Source organism: Leopardus geoffroyi, chromosome C2, assembly GCF_018350155.1.
Source record: "Leopardus geoffroyi isolate Oge1 chromosome C2, O.geoffroyi_Oge1_pat1.0, whole genome shotgun sequence".
Taxonomy (NCBI): Eukaryota; Metazoa; Chordata; class Mammalia; order Carnivora; family Felidae; genus Leopardus; species Leopardus geoffroyi.
This window is the reverse complement of record NC_059333.1, coordinates 3,521,527-3,543,226: the sequence shown is the minus strand read 5'-3', so window position 1 is coordinate 3,543,226 and position 21,700 is coordinate 3,521,527. Positions and strand designations below refer to the sequence as shown.

The following is a 21,700-nucleotide window of genomic DNA, read 5'->3' as shown; positions in this document are numbered from 1 at the left end:
ACGAGGCCCGGCTGTCCGGCGTCTCAGGGCCTGGATGCCGCCTGACGCAGACCCGCAGAGAACCTCACTGAGAAAACGTCAGTGTGGCCCCGTGGCCCCTGCCTCAGGACCCCCTCAGCAGGTGCACCTGTTTAGGCAGACGGCGCGAGGAGGGGACGGTCGGACTGAGGCGCGGGTCCCAGGGAGAGCCGCCCCGAGCCGTGCGCCCGGCCCTGGGAGCTCAGCGGGAGGCGCCATCGGAGCCCCGCGCGTGGGGACAGGGCACCGGGCTTCACAGCGCCTGGCGAGGGCCGCAGGGCCCCCGCTCCTTCTTAGGGGCCCCCTCTCTGGTCGGCTGTCTGAGAACCCCCGGCCCGGGCAGCGTCCGGCTCCGCACGGTGACCGGTTGTCCCCCGGGTTTTACACCGTTCGCAGCTCTACATGTTCTCCACCATCAGCAGAATGGGCCTCGAAGCCACGATAGGTGAGTCCCCACGGCCTTTCTTGTCTTCTGTGTGCGGTTTTTGTCCACACGGCTTGATGAAGCAGAGCAACAAATTAGCGTGGAGGCCTTCGGCTGGTGTAAACGGAGCCTGTGGGTGGCCCAGCTAGTCCCAGGTCCCTCGGGGGGGGGGCTCCTGCTCCAGGAGTGAGGCCTGCCGTCCGCAGGCTTGAGAACAAGTGTGGGAGAGCACGGGCCACCCGCTCCAGGGCCACGAGGAGGCGCTCTGAGAAGCCACGTGTCCCCCCGGAAGGCAGAGGCAGGGCTCCACCCCGAGACCTGCACCCCAGCAGGTGAGGACAGGCCAGAGCCCGGCAGGGGCCAGACTCCCAGCTGCCCTTCGCCAGCTGTCTTTCTGAGAGCGGGTGCAGGACGCTGGAGGACGATTCTTTACTTCCTGCGAGCAGTACCATCGGATATGGCTCTGACGCTTGGGAAGGATTTTTTTAAATGTTTATTTATTTTCAGAGGAGAGAGAGAGAGCAGGGACAGAGAGAGAAGGGGGAGAGAGAGAAGGGGGAGAGAATCCCAAGCAGGCTCTGCACTGTCAGCACAGGGCCGGATGAGGGGCTCGAACTCATGAACTGTGAGATCATGACCTGAGCAGAACCAGGCGTTTCACCAACTAAACCACCCAGGTGCCCCTCTTTTTTTTTTTTTTTTTTTGAGTTTTTAAATTTATTTTGAGAGAGAGAGCGTGTGTGTGTGCAAGTGGGGGAGGGGCAGAGAGAGAGGGAGAGGATCCCCTGCGGGCTCTGCACTGTCAGCACAGAGCCTGACTCAGGGCTCAGTCTCGAAAACCGTGAGATCACGCCCTGAGCCGAAATCAAGAGTCAGATGCTTACCCGGCTGAGCCACCCAGGCGCCCTGGTAAATGTCTTTTCTGTCTTAAGCAGCCAGCAGTGGTGATCGGGAGGGAGGCAGGCTGTGTGTGATCCCGTTAGAAGTCATCCAGAAGTCAGATTGCTGACACGAGGAGCTGTGGGTTTCCCGTGACCCACTGGTCCAGAAGCTTCTGCACAGAGGAGTGTTAACCAGTAGCTAATTTGGAAAAGTGAGCCTGGAAGACGGTTTAGAAAGCGTGCCTTTTAGAAGTAAGCACGTTACCCTGCCCGTGGGAGCTCGGTGGCTCTGGGTGCCCGGGTGTCCCTCGGGGGCAGCCGTCCACAGCTGCGGGCACAGAGAGAGACAGACAGACAGACACCCTCCCACTGCAAAGCAGGCCAAGGCTGGGGTTAGCGCCAGCCGGCACTGACCACAGGGAGCATTCGCACACCCCCGGCACATCCGTCCTCGGGACACCGGGCTTCTGGTCCCTCCAGGCTCTCGACAGTCGCCGCCAGTTGAGGGTCGAGGAAACGGAGCAGCAGGTCAGGCGTACCTGGGGCAGGTTTAAAGGAAGAAGCTCACCACACTGGCCCCAGCAGTCGGCAGTCACCGCGCCCCAGGCGTGCTGGCCTCCTTCCCAGCACCCGCCCACATCGCGCTCAGGCCAGACCCACGCATGACACCAGGGCGCTCACCCAGGGGCTGCCGAGACCCTGGGGGCTCTCCCAGAGGGCACCGTTCCGCTGCTGAATCCCTCCTTCTGGTTTCTGGTTCCCACAGCCATGCTGCTGCTCAGCGGGGCCCTGGTCAGCGGGCCATACGCCCTGATCACGACCGCCGTGTCCGCCGACCTGGTGAGTGGCCGCGGTCTCGGCGCAGGGCGGGGGCGGGTGCTGGTCAGAGACGGTCTCTGTTAGTAAAACGGTGTCTTTAGAGACGGGGCTTTTTGCCCGTGACTGATACCTACGCTTCTGAGAGTCTCCTGAAGCAGATACAGGGAGGTGCTGCCCCCGTTCCATCAACGAGGGTGTCGAGCGAGTTTAAGAGGCCCATCTGAGGCCCGAGGTCAGAAGGCAGCAGTCCGGCTGGCTCGATCCTCTGTGCTACCCTTGCTTAACCCCGGGGACTGGTGACCATGCACCCCTGAGCCCGCCCCCGGGGCCCAGATCTGAGGTGCACTGGGGTCGGCCCCTCCTTTCACCCGGCCCCCTGTGCCTGGCCCTCTGCTAGTCTCCGCAGAGCCAATCTGGACGGGGACCTGAGCCCCAGAGGACCTGTTCCAGAGAGGAAGCAAGCCCGCGTTCACGCACGCGGCGAGAAATGCCAGTGCCGTGGAGAGGGGGGAGCCACCTGGGCCTTAGGGTCCACAGGAACAACTCACCTGTCCTTCCTGGAGGGAGGGGGCTGCTGACAAGGTGACCTCGGACTCCTGATCATGCCTGTAGAGACCCAGTGGGGGCGGGTCACCCTCATGTGCCTGACACGAGGGACATTCCACACTGTCCGTAGCGGGCACCGACACCCACACTAAGATACAAGATCCTCTTTAAAAAGTCGTTTCTTAAATAAACGGGAGAGAAGAGACAAATCCCCTGCAGAGAAGAGTTTCTGTGGACACCCTGTCCTCCGAGAGGGAGCGCCCTCTCTGTCCTTAGGTGCGGGCTGTGCACGGTGACGTCATAGCTACGGGGAGGCCTGACAGACGGCCCCGCCAGGGGACCAAGGTCAGTGCCAACAGTGACAGAGCGCGTGACGGCCTGCACCCTGGACACGTGCTGTGAAGATGTCACTTCACCTCTGAGACCACCCTCCCCAAACCCGCTCCCAGGCTCCTCAGGAGGGAAACGTCCCACACATGCCAGTAGAGAGCACTTTGCTCTGCTGTCGGGTCAGAACCCAGGAAGGTGGGCCGAACTGCGAGGCAGGAGGCGTGACGGCTGAGTCATGTGGTGTCCCACACAGAACGAGGTCAAAGGAGACGTTAGATGAAAGTCCTTGGGTTAGGTAAACATAACGCAGCAGTGTTGGGCTCCTGACTGTGGCAGCGACAGCAAGCCATATAAGGCGGTGACCCAGGGAAAGCGGGCACAGGGCACGCGGCCCGTGTGCCGTCTTGGCAAAGCTAACGTGCACCCAAGACTTTTCTCAAGCAAAACCATAAGCAGCAACCCAGAAGTGGCCTGTAGACTCGTGGGCAGGATGGCCGGCCTTCTGGGCGTCTGGCCCGGTGAACCCTCCCCCGCTGGCCCCTGAGGCCCCTGGAACTTTCCTGCCTCCGGTGACCCTGCTTCTCTTCTGCATTTCTGTCCAGTCCTCGCAGAGTCAGACCCGGAGCTCACCAGCCACTCGCTCCTTCTCCTGCTTGGAGGCCATGGCAGGCCCCCCGAGGGCACGGACCCCATGCCCAGGTGGACCCCATGCCCGCCCCCTTCCCCTCCTCTCCCGTGTCTGCCTGACACTCACCCTGCCCATCGGCTCAGAGCGCTGTCCTCGGCCCCTCAGGCCCTTCTGCTCCCGGGACAACCAGAGGCCCCATCGGGTCAGCAGAGAGAGGCAGAGGAAGGGCTCTGGGGAGTCCCACCAGGCGGCAGGCCCTCCAACATCAGGCCCCCCTTTGTGCTCCTGCCTGCATGGGGCACAGAAGATGCTGGGAGGGGCCACAGCAGACCAGTAGCAGTCATCTGCTCTGTGGGATCAGAGGAAGGACAGAGCAGGGACTCCAGACTCCAGAAAACATGGGTTATGGGTGATTATTGCTTTGCGTGTGTGCTTTATTTATATATTGCTGTGCACACGCTCACAAGCATCTGTTTTTACAGGTTTTGGTTTGTGTCATTTTAGGTTTCCAGGCACTTTTTTCCCCAATCAGTTACTTTTCTTTTACTGTCCTCGGTTTGTGCTCCCCCCTCCCCCCAGCCTTGTATGTATTGCTTTTTGAAAACCAAAGCTCCTCTCGGTTTGTCATTTAGGACTTGGTGACCGTCACACTGGTTTCTTGGGTCCTGCCCTCTTCCCCATCCTCCCTGGCGTTTGCCATTACCCGGGTTGGGTTTTAGGTACTGCAGAGCCACCGGCACGTGTCACAGAAGGCCCCTCGCGGGAACATGGACGTGGGCGTTGATGCTGGCCCCCCTCCGGGGTAGGGACAAGTCTGTGTCCTTCTTTCCCACGTTGGCAGGTGTGGTGTGCTGAGTAAAATAGTTGCTGATTGAAGAATTCTGAGAGTTCTCTCAACCAGAATGTGTTTGGACAGATATCTCTGATGGTGTCTTACTGTTGAAAACCCTAAAACTTTGTGTATTTTTCCAAAGTAAGTTTGGATCGGACTAGATTTTAGATTTTTCTGATGGAAAACGCCCCATGTTTTGAATTGCTTCGAAAATTGGGTAAATTGTCGTAAGGAGGGGCAGGCTGGTTTCTCACTGATGCGGCTGAGATGGGCCTCACATCTGTTTTTCCCTCTCTTCTAGGGCACGCACAAAAGTCTCAAAGGAAACTCCCACGCCCTCGCCACCGTGACCGCCATCATTGACGGGACCGGGTCTGTAGGTGAGTGGTTATCTTTAGGGCTAAGAAGTTAATTGTGGTCACAGGAGAAACCACATTGTCACATCCTAGTTAACAGATGCCAAGAATTCCAAGGGTCTGGATAATACTAGTATTGGCTGGCCTTTTTTGGGGTTTTTTTGTTGTTGGTTTTTTTTACTGCACGAAACACTCTTTACAGTATTGTTATAATGCTTATTCTAATTTTTTTTTTTTTAACGTTTTATTTATTTTTGAGACAGAGAGAGACAGAGCATGAACAGGGGAGGGGCAGAGTGAGAGGGAGACACAGAATCGGAAGCAGGCTCCAGGCTCTGAGCCATCAGCCCAGAGCCCGACGCGGGGCTCGAACTCACGGACCGCGAGATCATGACCTGAGCTGAAGTCGGACGCCTAACCGACTGAGCCACCCAGGCGCCCCGATACAATGCTTATTCTAAAAGAAAGATTATTTTTCAAGAATCTTTCAAAGATTATTTTTAGTTAGGTGGTGTAATGATGCCGATAAAAGTATCTTTTTTTTAATAGTCTCAGTTAATTTCACAAAGAGAACTTAATCCAAAATTTCATCAAAATGGAGAATGTCTCTCTTGTCGTAAAGGTGGTACTTACTTAAAATTAAGTATACTCTGTACTTAAAATTTAAAAATATTAACTTTTTAAAATAAAAAATTATTGGGGCACCTGGCTGGCTCAGTCAGTTAAGCAAACAACTTTGGTTCAGGTCATGATCTCACAGCTCGTAAGTTCGAGCCCCACATCAGGCTCTGTGCTGACAGCTTAGAGCCTGGAGCCTGCTTCAGATTCTGTGTTTCCCTCTCTTTCTCTCTGCCCCTCCCTTGCTCTCTCTCTCTCGCTCTCAAAAATAAACGTTAAGGGGCGCCTGGGTGGCTCAGTCGGTTAAGCGTCCGACTTCAGCTCAGGTCACGATCTCACAGTCCGTGAGTTCGAGCCCCGCGTCAGGCTCTGGGCTGATGGCTCAGAGCCTGGAGCCTGTTTCCGATTCTGTGTCTCCCTCTCTCTCTGCCCCTCCCCCGTTCATGCTCTGTCTCTCTCTGTCTCAAAAATAAATAAACGTTAAAAAAAATTTTTTTAAATAAATAACTAAATAAATAAATAAACGTTAAAATTTTTTTAAATAAATATGTAAAAATAAATAAAAATTACTAATAATTTTTATTAATGGAAAAATATGGTATTTATAATCACTTAAAGTTCAGTTAGTATTTCAGCAAAGGTGTGAATTTATGTTAATTTCTTGCAAAAACCAACCAAGGGCAATTTGATTAATTTTTTTTACCACAGAGTTCAGATCATTGCTGTTGACAAGTTTGGATCATTTAATGAGAAAAGAGGCTCTAACAGTTACCATTAGTTACCGTGAAAAAGTGGTCTTTTCTAAAATGCCCAGCTCACAAGCCCATAGGCTGTAGGAACGGTCTAAGGTGCAGGTCATGGGTGGGAGAGTAAGGAGAGCATGCGCACGCTCAGTCTAGGGTCAAGGGCACGCATGTCAGAGCGACGATTCACTGTGGCACGACCATAACATCTGAGGTGCATTACGTTACAAAATTTCCACAACCGGATTTTTAAAATTGCAAGTAGAAGAAAGTAATTCCAAAATAGGATGTTCAGATCAATTTCAATATTCAGAAGGTTCAGTCCCCGTTCAGAAACAGGTAAATGGTATATATTTATCAATGAGTTAGGACGAATAATAAAGGATCGGCCAGCCTTTTTCAAATACGAGCAGGTCAAAAGCACATGCGGACCCAGGGGAAGGGGGGTGTGGGCGCCGTCTGTCCGCCCTGGTCGGACGGCTCCAGAGGAAACACGGGCCCGTGACTGGCCGGAAGTGGTTTCCCTCCGTGTGAACGAACGCGTACTCAGCTTTTCACCCAGGCCAGCCGTTGGCACACCGCGGCCTCTGGGCCACTGGCCTCCTGACTTTACCGCTGCCATTTGGAGACGGACAGAATCTGAATTAAATGCACGTGGCAGGAAAACTAGTAGGTGCCCAGGCATAAGAGATCGAGGTGTTGGCAGCCTCGTTACAGTTCTGGAAGAGCATTCCGTAGCACGCTCTGGAGGACAGAGGGGCTGCAAGACGCGTGGGTCCTGCGCTCAGAGACGGGCAGGTGCGAACCATGAAGCCTGTTCTTACCCACAAGTCAGAAGGCTGACGGCAGCGTTCTTGACCTCTCTCCGCCTTCGTGCAGGGAGCACGCGCTCTGTGATGGATGGCTCCCTGCCAGGGACCCTGCAGCCTCCTGAACGGGCCTGCCCTGCTCCAGGCGCTGCCCTCCTGCGCTGGTCCCTCGCTGGAAGCGGGAAGCTGACGCTCAGGAGCTTGGCTGGCGACGCCCGCGGCCACCCTGGAGGATCCTGGGTCTCATCCTGCTGTCACCTGCTGCCCCAGGCACCCGAAGCAGGGGGACTGAGAGAGAGAGGCCAGGCCGGGTGGGGAGGGGCATCTGGGCATCTGGGACGGTCTCGTGGCAGTAAAGCCGAGCTCTTGCCAGACAAAGGCAGCTCAGTAGACGCACAGTTGCACCTGCCCCCGGGGCCGCCCCTCTGTGTGGCTGTGGGAGGTTTCCCTCCTGGTGGTGCCCGCGGGCATGCGTGCTAGCTGCATAGAAACAGCCGCCGTCCTGTCCTGGGCACCCACTGCTGTCTCACTAATGCAGAATCTGAAGTCCTCCCCACCACTCTCCGCAGCCATACGGCCTCCCTGCGGCTGCTCTCAGACACCAGCGTGTCCCCGTGTGGGGCCTTTGCACGAGCTGTGCCCCGTGCTGGAGGAGCTCCCCTCGGGGAACCTCATGTCTGTGCCCTGTGCCCTGGGAGTCTTTGCTCAGGAATCACACCACCCTTTCAGCGAGACGTCTCGGCCTGTGTGGAACGCGGACCCTTGTCACCCGCACTCTGAAACACGGACCCTTGTCACCCGCACTCTGGAAGGCGGACCCTCGTCACCCGCAGTCAGGGCCCCTCAACCCTGGCGTCTTCTCCGCAGCACCTTCCACCTGCCTGCCTCGTGCCGTCCCCTCACCCTCCGCCTCAATGGAAGCTGCCCGAGGACAGGAGTCCGCCTCACTCTCTGCCGTACCCTCAGCACGGAGGCGGTGCCTGGAGCACAGTAGTCACTCAGTGAACGGGTGGAAAATGAATTGCCTGGCGGCTCCCACACCCAGAATCCCACACGGGGCCAGGCCGCCTCCTGTTGGGGGTGCTGACTTCACAGGGGAGGGGCCGGGTCGGAGAGGCCTGCACGGTTCAGCAGGACAGGGCCGCCCGCCCCTGGGTCACAGGAGCCCCGGTCCCTGCTCCGGCCGCCTTCCCAGGGCCCCCGGCAGCTCGCTTCCCGCAGCAGGTTCTGCTCGTTCTAAGATGCACGGGGCAACGTGGCCGTTGTGAGGGGGCCACGCTTGAGCCTCTGTTGCTCCCCAAAGTCATACCTGCCCCGTATTTGGATCATAGGGTGACTTTGAATTTGCTGGGCAGTGTCCGTGGTCACCCCTGTGGTGTTTAAACTGAGACAGTTCCCCTTCGGGGAATGCGGGGACGCGTCCAGGAAAGGGGGGGTGCTGTGCCCATGGCGGTCGTCTGCAGGGCAGCACAGTCTGCCCACGTGGAGCAGGTCCCCCGCTGTCCGCACTCCCATGGCCCACGAGAGACTTCCCAGGGCCTGGAGGACATGCTCGGCCAGAAGTTGGGACGCTTCTGGGCTGAGCTCAGTCACATGAGCCGTGTGACTTGGAACCACCTTCTGTGCCTTCTGTCCCCAGAGGACGGTCCACGAGTCCGTGCAGCTGCCACCCTGAAGCCATGTCTTGAGGCTAACTTGCAGCTCTGCCAGAAGGGTCAACAGCTCTTCTGTAGCAGAGGAGGGCAGTTTACAAGGACGGAAACGTGAACTAGGTGAAAAACACATCTTTCTTGATTTTCTTCTCAAAACAAGAGGGAGCAGAAGTGCCGAGAGTGGAATGTGTGCATCGGGGAGCCCCCAGGAGACACCAGGGCACAGCTCTAAGCGTGTTCTCCCCCACAAAGGACGGCCGAGGGCAAGCAGACCGGCTCGACCTTGCCACTAATAGGCGGTGTGCACCGGCCACGGGGCCCTGGTGCCTCAACCCCCACGGCACCTGCAGTGCTGTTTGCTCCCGGCCCGCGGGCCCAGGAAGTGGCCATGGCGGAGCAAGCCGCGTCCCCACCCTTCTCTCTCCCGCCAAGTGCCGCCCGCTAGACAGAGGAAAGAAAGGCTTGAGTGGAAATGCACACAGTTCAGCAAAAAACCCCGTTCACAGAGCGCTCACCCTGATGCGTCCATGCCGAGCCGTAAATACTGGTTTGGACGGGGGCAAAGCTCAGCGAATAGTAACTAGGCCGATGTCTTCTCACAGCTCACTGAGGCCCCGTGGTTCCGGTGACACGGTTTATGTGCCTGGTGCGTTCCCAGGGCTTAGAGCTGCCTCCCTGTGGGGCACGAGCCCTTGTCGTTCCTCTGTGTTTCACACACAGCGACTGCACAGCACCCCGAGTTTCCTCCTGCTAAGTTTTATTTTATCAGAGTAACACTTGATGCAACTGTTGAGGCCAGGTAGCCTCACGGGCCGATTATGACGTGGGACGCGGGTCCCTGTGCCCCTGCCAGCTCCCTCCTCGTAGACGCAGCCTCGTCGGCTCTTCCCTGTGGTCTGAGCTGCGTACGAGCCTACACGCTTCTCCGTCCCTCGGCCCGACACTGCTGTCCTCCTGCGAAGAAGGCCGGGGCTCGGCTCTCACCCCCTCCCCAGCCCCCTCAGTCGACTCCGCTCGTCGGGTCGCAGCACTCACTCTAGGCCAAGAAGTGAGCTTTTTGTGGTTATGCTTGCTCCCTGGCTTCCCCCCGTCAGCCGAGAGGGGCCACCGGCCACAGCGCTCCCACGCCTTGTCCCGCAGCCGCGTCCGCCACGTTCCCGCGTTGGACCCGTCTTCCAGCTTCCGTGTCTGCTCCTCTTTAGTGGAGACCTCAGTGGCTTCCTGAGCAGTAGCCCACGGGAAGCGGAGCCTGAGGGCTGGGAGTCCGTGCAGTCTGGATTCTGCTGCAGCCTGTGGATACGAATCCCGGGCTAAAACTCCTTCTTCAGGATTCCAGTGTCTTGTAGCTTCCATGGTCTCTGTTGAGAAGTCTGTTGTCCCCCCCGGCCCAGCCTGCTTCCCCCCAAAACCTCTGGGCACGCTTCTTTATCTCTGGTGCCTTTCTTTGTCCCCTGTGCCCCGGGCACCCGGGGACTCACCTGCCTGGAGACACGTGCCCTTCCTCACGCATTTCCCTTTCCGCCGTCTGTCTTTAAGTCCTGGAAAACTGATGCGTCAGATATTTCTTAACACTTGTGGGCTGATCCTTGCATTTTTTTCTTTTTTCCTTTCTTCCTGTCGTTTTCTCTTTTCTCTGCTTTCTCAGAGATGTTCTTGACTTTCCTTTCCAGTCTTCGTTTTGGTTGTCATCATGTTAACATTCGTTAGTTCTTACTCTTGGATGCAGCGTTTATTAGACTGAATCGTGAAGCGTTGATGCTGGTTTTGTGAGAATGTCGTGTGGCTCAACTCGATTTTCTGTCACTTATCTGAAGGTATTCCAATTTCCTGGGAATTTTCTCCTCCCCAGTTTGTTTCTTTCCTCCCGGTTCCCCTCCTTCCGTCTGGTTTGCTCTCCCCTTGGAGCTGTCCTCAGACACAGGTGAGCTGGGCTGGCCCATCGTATATTTGTATTTAAGGATGAGCCACCGAGCATTTGCTAGAAGCCCTTTCCACACGGAATGATGCATCAACCACTGGTCTTCGTGGTCATGGGATCCAACTAGAATCTGGAGGCAGAGACTCCCCAGTGCCCGCCGGGGTGTGGGCCTGCGGCCAGCACTCCCATCATTGTCGGGGAGGGTGGGCACCTGCTCAGTGGAAGTGAAATGTACGTATATGTCCATACTTTATATATATATGCATACTTTTCCCCAAACCACTTAGGAGCAAATTGCGGAAGGCTGCCCCTTTACCAGTAACTGTGTATTCAGTGTGCATTCCCTGAAGGCAAAGGATCCCCTGATGTAACCACAGTGCCCCATCATCAACTGAGGAAGTTAACACTGACACAGTCTTAGCATCTACAAACCTTACTCATATTTCCCCAATGACACATCTCCTAACCAAAGCGTATCTGAGATCGTGCATTAGATTCAGATTTCATTAATAAAGTCTTCAATTGGGATTGTTGGATCCAAAGAATGAGCGTGTTAAGGTCAATACATATTTTTAGATTTGCTTCCAGAAACAGGCCGTGACCGTCGCGTCCTCACCAGGACTGAGCATGAGCAAGCCTTTTCCCCCCACCAGTCTGGGAGGTGGGGATGAGATTGTGCTGTTCAGCGTGTTTTTCTTTAACTGTGAGGGAGGCGTCGAGCACCGTGCTGTGTGCTCGCTGGGCCTGGGTGTGTCGGAGAGTCGCCTTCCAGCGTTTTCCTCACCCGGCTCCTGTGTGCGCTTGCCCCCCTCCAGGAGCCGCGCTGGGCCCCCTGCTGGCTGGGCTCCTCTCCCCGTCTGGATGGAACAACGTGTTCTACATGTTGATGGTTGCAGACGCCTGTGCCTTACTGGTAAGTCTCTGCGGCTGTCGTCCCAACACGGTGACGCTCTTTCCGACGGAAGTGCGGTCCTCGGGAAGACCTGGCCCGTGACAGACCCTAGCTTTCCCGAGTGCTCGCGATCCGAGGCCTTCCTCTTTCTGGTCTGAACAAATGTCAGAGCAGAAGCCGGCCTGCCACTCTGCAGCTCTAGGCAGGATGGTGGGGAGGCAGAGATCAGGGGCTCCCTGCGTGGGATCCCAGCCCCGTCCTCTGCCGAGTGTGTGTGCACCTGGGGCAGGTGACTTGGCCTCTCTGTTCTGCAGCTCCCGCGTTGGTTAAACAGGCATAATAATGGCACCCCAAGACAGGATCATCGAGGGGACTTGGAGGGGACGGCAGGCCGAAACCCATGTCCTACGTGGTGACCTCCGTTGCCCCAGTGCTCCTCCTGCACCCTGCAGCCCCGGGGAAAGCGGCCTGACTCTCGGAGCCCAAAGGGGTGGGAAAGAAGGAGCAGAGGCTGTGGGTGCCGGCCCCCAGCTTCCGCCTGCGGCCCCTGCAGGACAGAGAGGCCCGGGCACTGGTCAGAAGCGGGCCGTGCTCACCCGAGTGGCTAGCGTGCGCTCAACCTGCAGCCGCCCTGCGCACGGGGGTCCCCGACCTGAAGCCACGTGCCTCCTCTCGCTTCCCCAGAAACCCCCCCGAGGTTGATCCCTGTAAGGGTGAGTCGAGGATTTGGAAATGTCGGCTCTGAGAGTTCTGTATTTTCATTCCAGGGCTGTTACACAGACCCCCATGTCGTAGAGGGTCCAGCGCCAGCTTTCAACTCGGGAGCCTGTTAGGTTTTTAAGAGGCTCTTCCTCAAAGCATTTGTTTTTGTAAATGCCTGAGGGCTTTAGTTAAGTCCCAGATCATTTCAACTAAATGGCCTCGAGACTTCCATCATCATGGCTGGTTAGAGACTGAAGACTGTCCCTCAGCAATGCGGGGGAACACACATTATGCGTCCTTTTAAATGCACAGCCACCCCCGTGGAAAGGGAGGGTATCCTCGGGATGGGACCCAGAATGTCGAAGCGGCATAGACAAGTACCTGGGCTAGAGCAGCGGGAATCGGGGGGGGCGGCTGGTTCTGCCCCCCTGGGGAGCAGAGGTGGGGCTTCAGGCCCGCACGAGTGGGGCAGGAGGCCAGGACCCTCGGTGGGCTGGGCTCCAGCGAGCACGTGGGTCCAAGAGACAAAGATCTGTGTCCACCTCAGCCTGTTCACCAGGTTGGAGGGGGCTAGTCGTCCCTGAGGATTTTTAGCCACGGACCTGCCTGTGGTAAGCTTAGATTTTTGAACTTAGGTAAATGCACATAATGTGTACCCAAAAATTGAGTAAAATTGGTCTGGAACCGTGATACGCCTGGTTCTTGGGCAGAGGCAACCCTAAAACCATTTGCAAGGGGCAAACCTCAACCCGCTGGCTGGATCCCCACTGCTAACGCCCGGCAGAGAGGAGCCTGAAATTGGGAAACGGTCCACCGTGACTGAGGTGACAGACGCGACAAATGGCAGAGTCAGACCCCCCAAAATTGCCGATAACGTGGTTATCAGATAGACGTAGCAGTACTGAAGACGTCCGAGAAGGACGTGGGTTCACGAGCAAAGAAGGGGAGCCCATGGAGCACAGAGACAAGGACGTCCCCGGGTACAGCCCAGCACGCGGAAGCCGTGGCCGCCGCCAGAGATGAAGCACAGAACGGAGCCCCGGGGAGGAATCTAGAGACGGGGGCCGAGCACAGTCGAAGACGGAACAGCCGACAGCTTCAGGGCACAGAAGGCGGGGCTGCGCGGCCGACAAGAGGGGCGAGCGCACGCGTGCAAACGTGACCATCACCGGGCAGCGCTGGGGTTGCGGGCCAGACGGCACGTGTGGTGCGTCGGAATTCAGAAAGGACAGAGGACAGGATGTGAAAGTAGTAGACAGGCAAGTGGTGACCGGAAGCAAGCTGGACCGGCCAGGCCAGGTGAGACCCAAACGGGAGAGCGGGAGGAGTCCGCAGGCGGCCTAAACACCAGACAGACGTCTTGTCTCCGCGGGTCAAGAGGCCTGTCCCACCCCCCAAGTCTGAGGCTGGAACCCCAGCCCCCAGCAGGTCAGGTCACCCTGTGGGGTCAGACCTGGGGCCTGCCGGACTCTCAGGGGCACGTGTGCAGAGCCCGGTGGCCATGCTGTCACACCCATGGGCTGACCCCCGCCGACCCGGGCCAGGGGGCTCCAGCCGTCTGGGCAGGCACTTAGAGCAGGCGGGCCTCCCTGGGCTTGCCCGCAGACACGGCTCTCCGTCACATGCGACAGTGTGACCTTTTTAAAAAAAATTTTTTTTTAATCTTTACTTTTGAGAGAGAGAGAAACAGAGCACGAGCAGGGGAGGGGCAGGGAGAGAGGGAGACACAGAAGCGGAAGCAGTTTCCAGGATCCGAGCTATCAGCACAGAGCCCGATGCAGGGCTCGAACTCACGAACCATGAGATCATGACCTGAGCCGAAGTCGGATGCTTCACCGGCTGAGCCGCCCAGGTCCTCCCCCCACCGCTCCCCCCTCCCCACAAGAGTGTGACCTTTGTCCTTCAGGTTCGTTACTACTGTCTGCAGTGTTTCATGCCACCTTAAACACTCGTCATTTCCTTCCCTTTTCCCTTCGTGTCCGGGATCTGCTTTGGATGATGGCGGGTCTTCCTGCGAACGCTCGACAGGGCACATTTCGGCGGGACGTGTGTCGACCAGGTGTCCAGCTCCAGGCGAGCAGGCCCATGCTGGGCTGCTGGAGGCTCACGTTGCCAGGGTCCGCTTGCTCCACAGGAACGTCCCCCTCACCGCCAGCCCCACGCTTGGCCCCTGACACTTCCCCTGCTTTACCCCTGTGACTGTATGTGCACCGGTCGAGGGTCAGGCACGGCAGCCGGACCGCACTTTCTCCGGCCACTTCTCTTCGGAGCTCCTGCTTGAACCACGAGCGCTGAAGGCTCCCCTGCTTCCTGGAGCTCTGACCTGAGGCCACACCCGCCCTCTCTCGGCCCACTGGTCCCTCCTGGGCCTTGGAAGGGGCCCTCCTGTGGGGCTGGGGTCAGCTTGCGGAAAGACCGGGTCCGCAGCCGCAGACACGGGCAGAACCAGTTAGCTGGTGTGGCACCAGGTCACCGGTCTGTCTCCGTAAGCGGACCCAGCCCTGTGGGCGCGTACGGGGCAGAACTCTGTCCCTGGTTTACTCCCACGGCGGCTGCGGAGGCTGCGGGCGAGGGGCCCGGCGGGGCCCAGCGCTCTCCCAGGAGTTTCCTAAGAAAACACGGCTGCTCCAAAAGTGAGCCTGGTCCGCCTCTGGGTGCCGGGGCCCATGAGATGCTCACCTGGCCTTCAGAGTCCCCCGTGCGGCTCTCCAGGGCCCCCACCCAGAGTCACCGCGATCGTGGGTCACCTGGTCTGCATTCTCTTTCCCTAATTTGGGTATTTTATGATTGGACTCGTTTCATTTGCAACGTTACTTGATCCCGGACGTTTTAGGCTGAAACCTGTCCTTACCTCCAGGAGCACGGCCTCCGTGCGGCTCACAGGCCCACAGCCCTGCCCTGGAGCCCGGGGCACCCCAGCGTGTGATGTGGGGCCCACACAGCCGCCCCCAAGTGAGCTTCCGAGAGCACTGATGCAGGGTCCCTGCCCGCAGTAACGGCTTCTGTCTTTGGTCTTTGTTCTGGTTGCAGTTCCTGATTCGTCTCATTCACAAGGAGCTGAGCTGCCCGGGGTCAGCGGCCGGGGACCAGGTTCTGTAAGTGCCCCCTCCCCTTGCCCCCTGCCACCGGTCAGAGGTCAGAGAGCAGCTCTAGTACGGGCCTGCCTGCCTGCCTTCCACACCTGGCCTCTCCTAAAATGGAAGGAAAAGAAAACCCACCCACTGTCTTATCATCCCACGTCTCGTCTCGTTCATGCTGATTTGTCCTTTCCTAATAAATGCCTCGGGGCGGCTGATGGTGGCAATTAATCTCTCCTCAGAAGCTGAGGGAGAACATCAGAGAAATTGCCTTCTGTGTTGTCTTTGAACTGCAGCTTAGAGACATAGGAGTCCCCACAGCCAGCCTACCCCACCCCCCGCCCGCCCCATCTCTGTCCCTCCTCGTCCCCAGAGCTGCGGGTGGGGTGGGGCGGGGCTGCACCCCCCAGGTGGCTCCAGAGGCCCGGGGGGGGGGGGGGTTGCTGTGCGTCCTTCCTGTGCCATTTCTGGCTGTGTCACCAGCTGCTCCTTTGTCGTCCTCTTCCAGGTTCAAGGAACACTGACCGCCGAGTCCCCTGGAGGGAGGCGGGCCCGTCCTTCACCAACGGTCTGTCAAGGGAAAGTTCAAATAAAGGATCCTGTGTTGGAAAGAATGATTGACCCTTGCCTTTTGCACACACACCTGGAAAAGACACAAAAGCCGCCTTGAGAAGTCCAGCTGCCGTTTTAGGCGAGCCGTGGGGCTCAGCACCGCGGACAGGAGGCGCGTGGGAAGTGCTCTCACCACGGCGGAGCCGGGGGACACGTGGCTGGGCGGGCGGGTCCCCGGCGGGTGGCACTCACGTCAGCCTGAGTCTCGGGCGCTCCAGCCTAGGACGTTAGAACGGGCACGTGTCACGCTGGCAGGGACCTTGATGTCACCTGAACGGGCCGTGTCGGGGACCCGATGTCGCAGCGGGCGCGAGAACGCAGCCAGCACGGAGCCCAGACTCTGGGAGGACAGAAGAACCCCGATGCCGGGTCAGAAACCAGGACGGACGTCAGGGCCCTCAGGTCTCCCACAAGACTTCCCGCCACCGCCCCCGGCTCCTCACCGGCCTGGAGAATCGTCGACGAGTGGGCAGCTGTGAGGCCATCGGCCTGCCCGTCGAGGGCCCTGGGAACACCAGGCCCGAACACCTGGAAGCGTCTGCCACCTGAGCGCCACGGTGGCCGCCGCTGCTGGTCCCTGCGGGGCTCGGGGAGGACGTGGCCAGGCTGTGCAGTGAGTCACCTGCGACACGCCAGGCGCCTGGAACTGTCTCCAGCCCCGCGGCACCAGCGTGGGGTTAAGATGTGCTGTGTGTTCTAGAAATCCAAGAAAATAAATGGCCTTTTGTTATTTATTAAGACGAACTCTGACTGTTTTTGGCCATTTGTCTTCCCAGTTGTTTCCTAGCAGAATACTTGTCTGCTCTTTGAAATAAAATGGTTTTTTAAAGCTTATTTTGATTTATTTACTTGTTTTGAGAGAAAGAGCCCAAAGCAGGCTCCTCGCTGTCAACGCAGAACCCAGCACGGGCTCGTTCTCAGAAAGCGGGAGATCCCGACCTGAGCCGAAATCAAGGGGCGCCCCGAGAGAAAATGTTTAAAAAATAGCTCAAGCAGAATGTTGATGACGTCTGCTCACGTTTCCCTCATGTTAAAAAAAACAAAAAACAAAAAACTTCCAAACACTGTGCGTTCTTGGTTTTCTAGGGCCTGGACACAGTCCGTAGCTCTGCAGCTGGAAGGAGAGGCTGTTGGTGGCAAAGCCAGGGCCGCCCTGCTGGGGGAGGGGTTGAGTCTGGGCAGTTTGCGAATTATGCGAATGCCACCCGGGGAGGAGCAGGGCCTCTCCTGAAACAGCCAGTGCTCGGTGCTCGGTGCCGGCTCTGAGTTTCTCCCCAACAACAGGCGACAGGCACCTTCTCCGTCTGCGTGACGGGGGCCGTGTGGTGGCCTCCCCCGCGCCACAGTGCCAAGGGCCACGGCCGTGGCCCCGGCGGAGGCTCCTGCTGCGGGCTCTGCCGAGAAGGGCCAGAGAGACGAGGGGTCTCCTGCGGGCGGTTGTCCTCACCAGACAGGCTTGCTTTGCTCAATAACGAAAGCTGCTTATTACACGTGTAGAAGTTCCCTCCTGCTAGAATAAAACTTGCCCAAGCACCGAGTGGATTGCACGGTGCCTTACACACGGTTCGCTCCGCCCACGGGGTTCTCTTTCCCTCCGGTTCCTTCCGTCTTGTGTTTCCTCTTTGCGGCTGGGGTCACTCCTTTCTGCCTTCCTTCCCTGTTCCGGGCGGCAGGGGCCCCGAGGCCTGTGCTCGCTATGCCCGGACAGCCTCTTGCTCGCCCCACGGCCTGTGTCCGAGGCGGGCAGGGCCAATAGTGACTAACGCACAGAGAATCCTTCACCGTGACGTTCTGGGGCCCCCTGCTCCCCGAGGCTTGAACCCGTCAAATGCCCGGGTGAGGCCTTCAGCAGACCCTCTGACCCTCTTTGCTTCTGCCCCCACCCCAAAGAGCAGCCGCCATCGCCTGTGGTTCAGCGGCAGGAAGCTTTTGGGCCGTTATTTTTCCCCAGTCTGGGACTGAAGTCGAGACAGTCTCCCACAAGCTACAGAGGACGGCCGCTCCGTGCTCCGAGCCTGCAGGGGCCCCCCTAGAAGGCCTGCTGAAATGCAAAATCGACATTGGAAAGCAAGGAGCGCACATAGCAGAAACATTCTGGGCCCAGGAGTGGAAGGTCTCACCGCCCCTATTAAAGAAAAAGGCATACGATTTCAATATAACTAAATCTTCATTTCCACCTGAGCGATCGGCTGAGAAGATGTCCTTCCGCCAATAGCTGGTCACGACGCGCACATGCTTGCCTTTGTACGGAGATGTGACTCTGCCTTCCAAGAACCTGTGCGTCGCTAAAATGTTCCTGTTCAAATCCAGGGCGGGGTGCGGGGCGGGGGGGGGGGGGGGATGCCCAGCAGGATAACTGCCAAGCAAGCTGGGACGGGCAGCGAGAGAGACGTGAGGGCAGGAGCAGAGCCCGTCCGGAGTAGCGTGCCTGGAAATGCACCCTTAACCACCTCCCCAGCTGTGACACCCGATAAAAACAAATCACTAGATGGGGCCCCTGGGTGGCTCAGTCGGTTGAGCGTCCGACTTCGGCTCAGGTCGTGATCTCACGGTTTGTGAGTTCGAGCCCCGCGTCGGGCTCTGTGCTGACAGGTCGGAGCCTGGAGCCCGCTTCGGATTCTGTGTCTCGCTCTCTCTCTGCCCCTCCCCTGCTCATGCTCTGTCTCTCTCTCTCAAGAATAAATAAAACATCAAAAATTTTTTAAAAATCACTAGAAAAAAAATGGACTGGGAAAACCCAAGTCCTGACGCCTGTTAGATTCAACAGACACTGTGCCAAATTGTCGTCGGAGTTGGTAATGCTCGCTCCGGTCTGCATACCGCGAACTTCCTCAGGAGAGACGTGCAGGGAGGCACTGGGGCAGCCACGCGCTGGGGGCCGGTGGTGCGGAGGCTGGGGGCACAGTACGCAGGGACTGCTGTGAATTGCTCACAATGTGTCCCGTGGGGTGTCCCCAAGGAGCCGCAGCAGCCTGACGCCCGGTGCCCCCCCCCCAACCCTGCAGGGCCTGGTTGGGGGGCTGCGATGTGCAGGCTGCCGATCTCTCGGCCAACGCGGGCCCTTTGTTCAAAACACAGGAAAAAAGTGCCGTTCAAGGTACTGAAATAGAAAGTGCCGGGGCGCCTGGGTGGCGCAGTCGGTTAAGCGTCCGACTTCAGCCAGGTCACGATCTCGCGGTCCGTGAGTTCGAGCCCCGCGTCGGGCTCTGGGCGGATGGCTCAGAGCCTGGAGCCTGTTTCCGATTCTGTGTCTCCCTCTCTCTCTGCCCCTCCCCCGTTCATGCTCTCTCTCTGTCCCAAAAATAAATAAACGTTGAAAAAAAAAAAAAAAAAAAAAAAAAAAAAAAGAAAGTGTCTTCCTGGGGCGCCTGGGTGGCTCTGTCGGCTAAGCGTCCCACTTTGAGCCCAGGTCATGATCTTGCAGTTCACGAGTTCGAGCCCCGCTCGAACACGCTCTGTGCTGATAACTCTGAGCCTGGAGCCTGCTTCAGATTCTACATCTCCCTCTCTCTCTGCTCCTCCCTCTCTTGTGTGTCTCTCAAAAATAAATAAAGGTTAAAAAAAATTTTTTTTTTTAAGAAAATGTCTTCCTTTCCTCTGCCTGGGAGGCGGGAGGAGGCCGGTAGGAGGTGAGATCGTGGGGCCTCCCAGCACCTGCGACCTCAGTTAGAAACCTCAGTGCAGAGATAACATTATTCAGCACGTGAACACGGAGACCATGAGGCATGAACCCCCAAGCGTGGGCCCTTCTGAGCACAGGGCCCGTGCGGCTTCAGGGCCACGGGCCCGTGACGTCGCCCTGCGGACGCTCCACCCAGACTCAGCACGGGGACTGGCGGCGGGCGGGGGAATGGGCTGGTCCTGGCCTTGTCTCTGACGATCGGTGGCAGTGTTGGGAAGGCGGGGGTGTGTCCACTGGGTGTCCCTTCCCCTGGTGGTGCCTCCCTGAAACCATGCAGCCTGTTGAGGTTATGTGCGCTGGGTTCCGAGTGCTCTTGCCACCGAAGGTTAATTTCGAGGCTCTGAGTTCGTCCTTGCGAGCCTTCCACGAGCCGGGCCACTCAATCCTCCTCCGCTACCCTTTCGCCAGTGTGACGTCATTGCCACCAAGGGCTCATACTTTCTGACGTGCACCTAGGATGTGCGGGTTCAGGGCTGCTGGCCCCATTCTGCCGTCCCCGGGCCCGGCCTTTCCAGCCACTGCAGGGAGACGCTAACTAACGCAGACACGCTCCACCGTGTCCTTGCGAGGGCAGAGGTCAGAGTGCAGCGGAAGCCTTCATCCATGGACGCACTCCAGACGGGGGAGCCGGGCTCCCTCGGGCCCCGAACCAACCAGCAGAGCTGGCAGACGAGACAGATGTGAAGCCCGACTGAATGAAACTGGTGAGTCACGGTCCCAGCTGGCACAATCCCGTGACAGCAGCGTCACCTGCAGAACTCACGGCTGGGAGCTGCATGAGTTGTCCTTGGAGCCCAAGCAGGGGCAGAGGGGGTCTCACCCGGAAGCTGAGCAGGTGGGCAGGGGCGAGGGCCAGCGGGCACAGTCCCAGGCGGTGGGGCGGGGCCGGGCAGCACCTTGACTTGAAGATGCCCCAGATGGCCCGGGCCCCCTTGGGAAGTCCTAACCTGAGGCCTGAGTCCGACAGTCTGTTACCTGTTGGGTTTCGTGCCCGATCTGCTTCTAAAGGCACCGTGGGTAGATGTGCATTGAGTAGAGGCACAGAGACATTGAACGTGCCCACGGCCTGGAGAGTTTCGGGGTCTCGGGCTGTGGCGCCCCCACCCCAGGACGTCTCGGAGTCCACCAGAAGGGGCACGTGTGCTCCGGCCCCACGCGTTTTATTTGTACGTTTCAGACTGAGGTGAAATTCACACAACACGCACTTAAGCATCTTCAAGAGTGCACACCCGTGCCATGCGGTGCACACACAATGCCGTGCAGCCACACCAGTCTAGTTTCAAAGTTTTTCATCACCCCTGTGCCCGTCAAGTAATCCCACCCCGTCCCCTCTGCCCCCAAGCCCTTTGTATTTAAGCCAGGGCACCTTTTAGCACCAAAGTTCTGGAGCCAAGTGTCTGGAAAACAGCACTTCCTCTATTTATCGTGTCTTACGTGGACGCACAGTGCTACGTTTCTATGACCTCCGGCCTCCTCTGAGAGGCCTCCCCGTGGACAGTGGTCCCCGGTCTGCTGACCCCAAAGCCCTCCCCGAGCCGTCACTGTCCCAGGAACCACACCTGAGTTCTGCGTAGGCCGCGAGTGGGGTCAGCTTTGGTTTCCCCTTCCCACACCCGCCGGCCTTCGTTGTGGCTTTGTTCTCCCACGTCCCCACGTCCCCGGTGGCAAAGCTGCCATCGGGGCTGTGGGGCACACAGGTGGGAAGGACGGTGTGCCTCCCACAGGGGCGCAGAGGCCGGGGAGGGGGACGCTGTCTGAGTCATGGCACACAGTCCCCTCGGTGTGCACCTTGCCTGCAGGGAGAGCTGCTGGGCCACTGTAGGAGCCCCGGATGTCGCCGGTGGAGGCCGCTTTGTCTAGAAGGGAGAAGCGAAGTCTGAGGTCCTTAGAGCCTCTCTGCACCCGTACAAACACCCGCAAACCTCGCTTCTCTCTGGGGGTCGACGGGCCAGGAGATGCGGGGCTGGGAAGGCCCTTAGTGATCCCACACCTTGCAGAGGGCAGCGGAGGAGAAAACACGCGAGCCAGTGCTGAGCTTGGCGCGCCGATGGGGCTAGAACTGCAGGGCAGTGCAGGGACGTGTGCAGGAACCAGGCTGCAAAGCACCCACACCGCCCACACACAGCCTCTCCGTGCGTGGACACACATACCACACGCTCCC

The 21,700-nt window shown here is 58.2% G+C and overlaps 1 protein-coding gene across 8 annotated transcripts in view; it reads left to right on the top strand.

Annotated features, from left to right (window-relative positions):
- Positions 1–16,691, top strand: part of SLC37A1 (solute carrier family 37 member 1) — an 82,641-nt gene extending 65,950 nt beyond the window's left edge. For 7 of the 8 annotated variants that reach the window (XM_045501279.1, XM_045501280.1, XM_045501282.1 and 4 more), the window contains 6 exons: positions 415–463; positions 2,090–2,163; positions 4,780–4,858; positions 11,390–11,487; positions 15,199–15,263; positions 15,754–16,691. In XM_045501279.1, the coding sequence (XP_045357235.1) occupies positions 415–463; positions 2,090–2,163; positions 4,780–4,858; positions 11,390–11,487; positions 15,199–15,263; positions 15,754–15,769 (381 nt within the window). In that variant the 3' untranslated portion in view covers positions 15,770–16,691. Of the gene's footprint in view, positions 1–414; positions 464–2,089; positions 2,164–4,779; positions 4,859–11,389; positions 11,488–15,025; positions 15,171–15,198; positions 15,264–15,753 lie in introns of those variants that run through there. The other variant, XM_045501283.1, reaches the window with a different exon arrangement.
- The last annotated feature ends 5,009 nt before the right edge of the window (positions 16,692–21,700 follow it).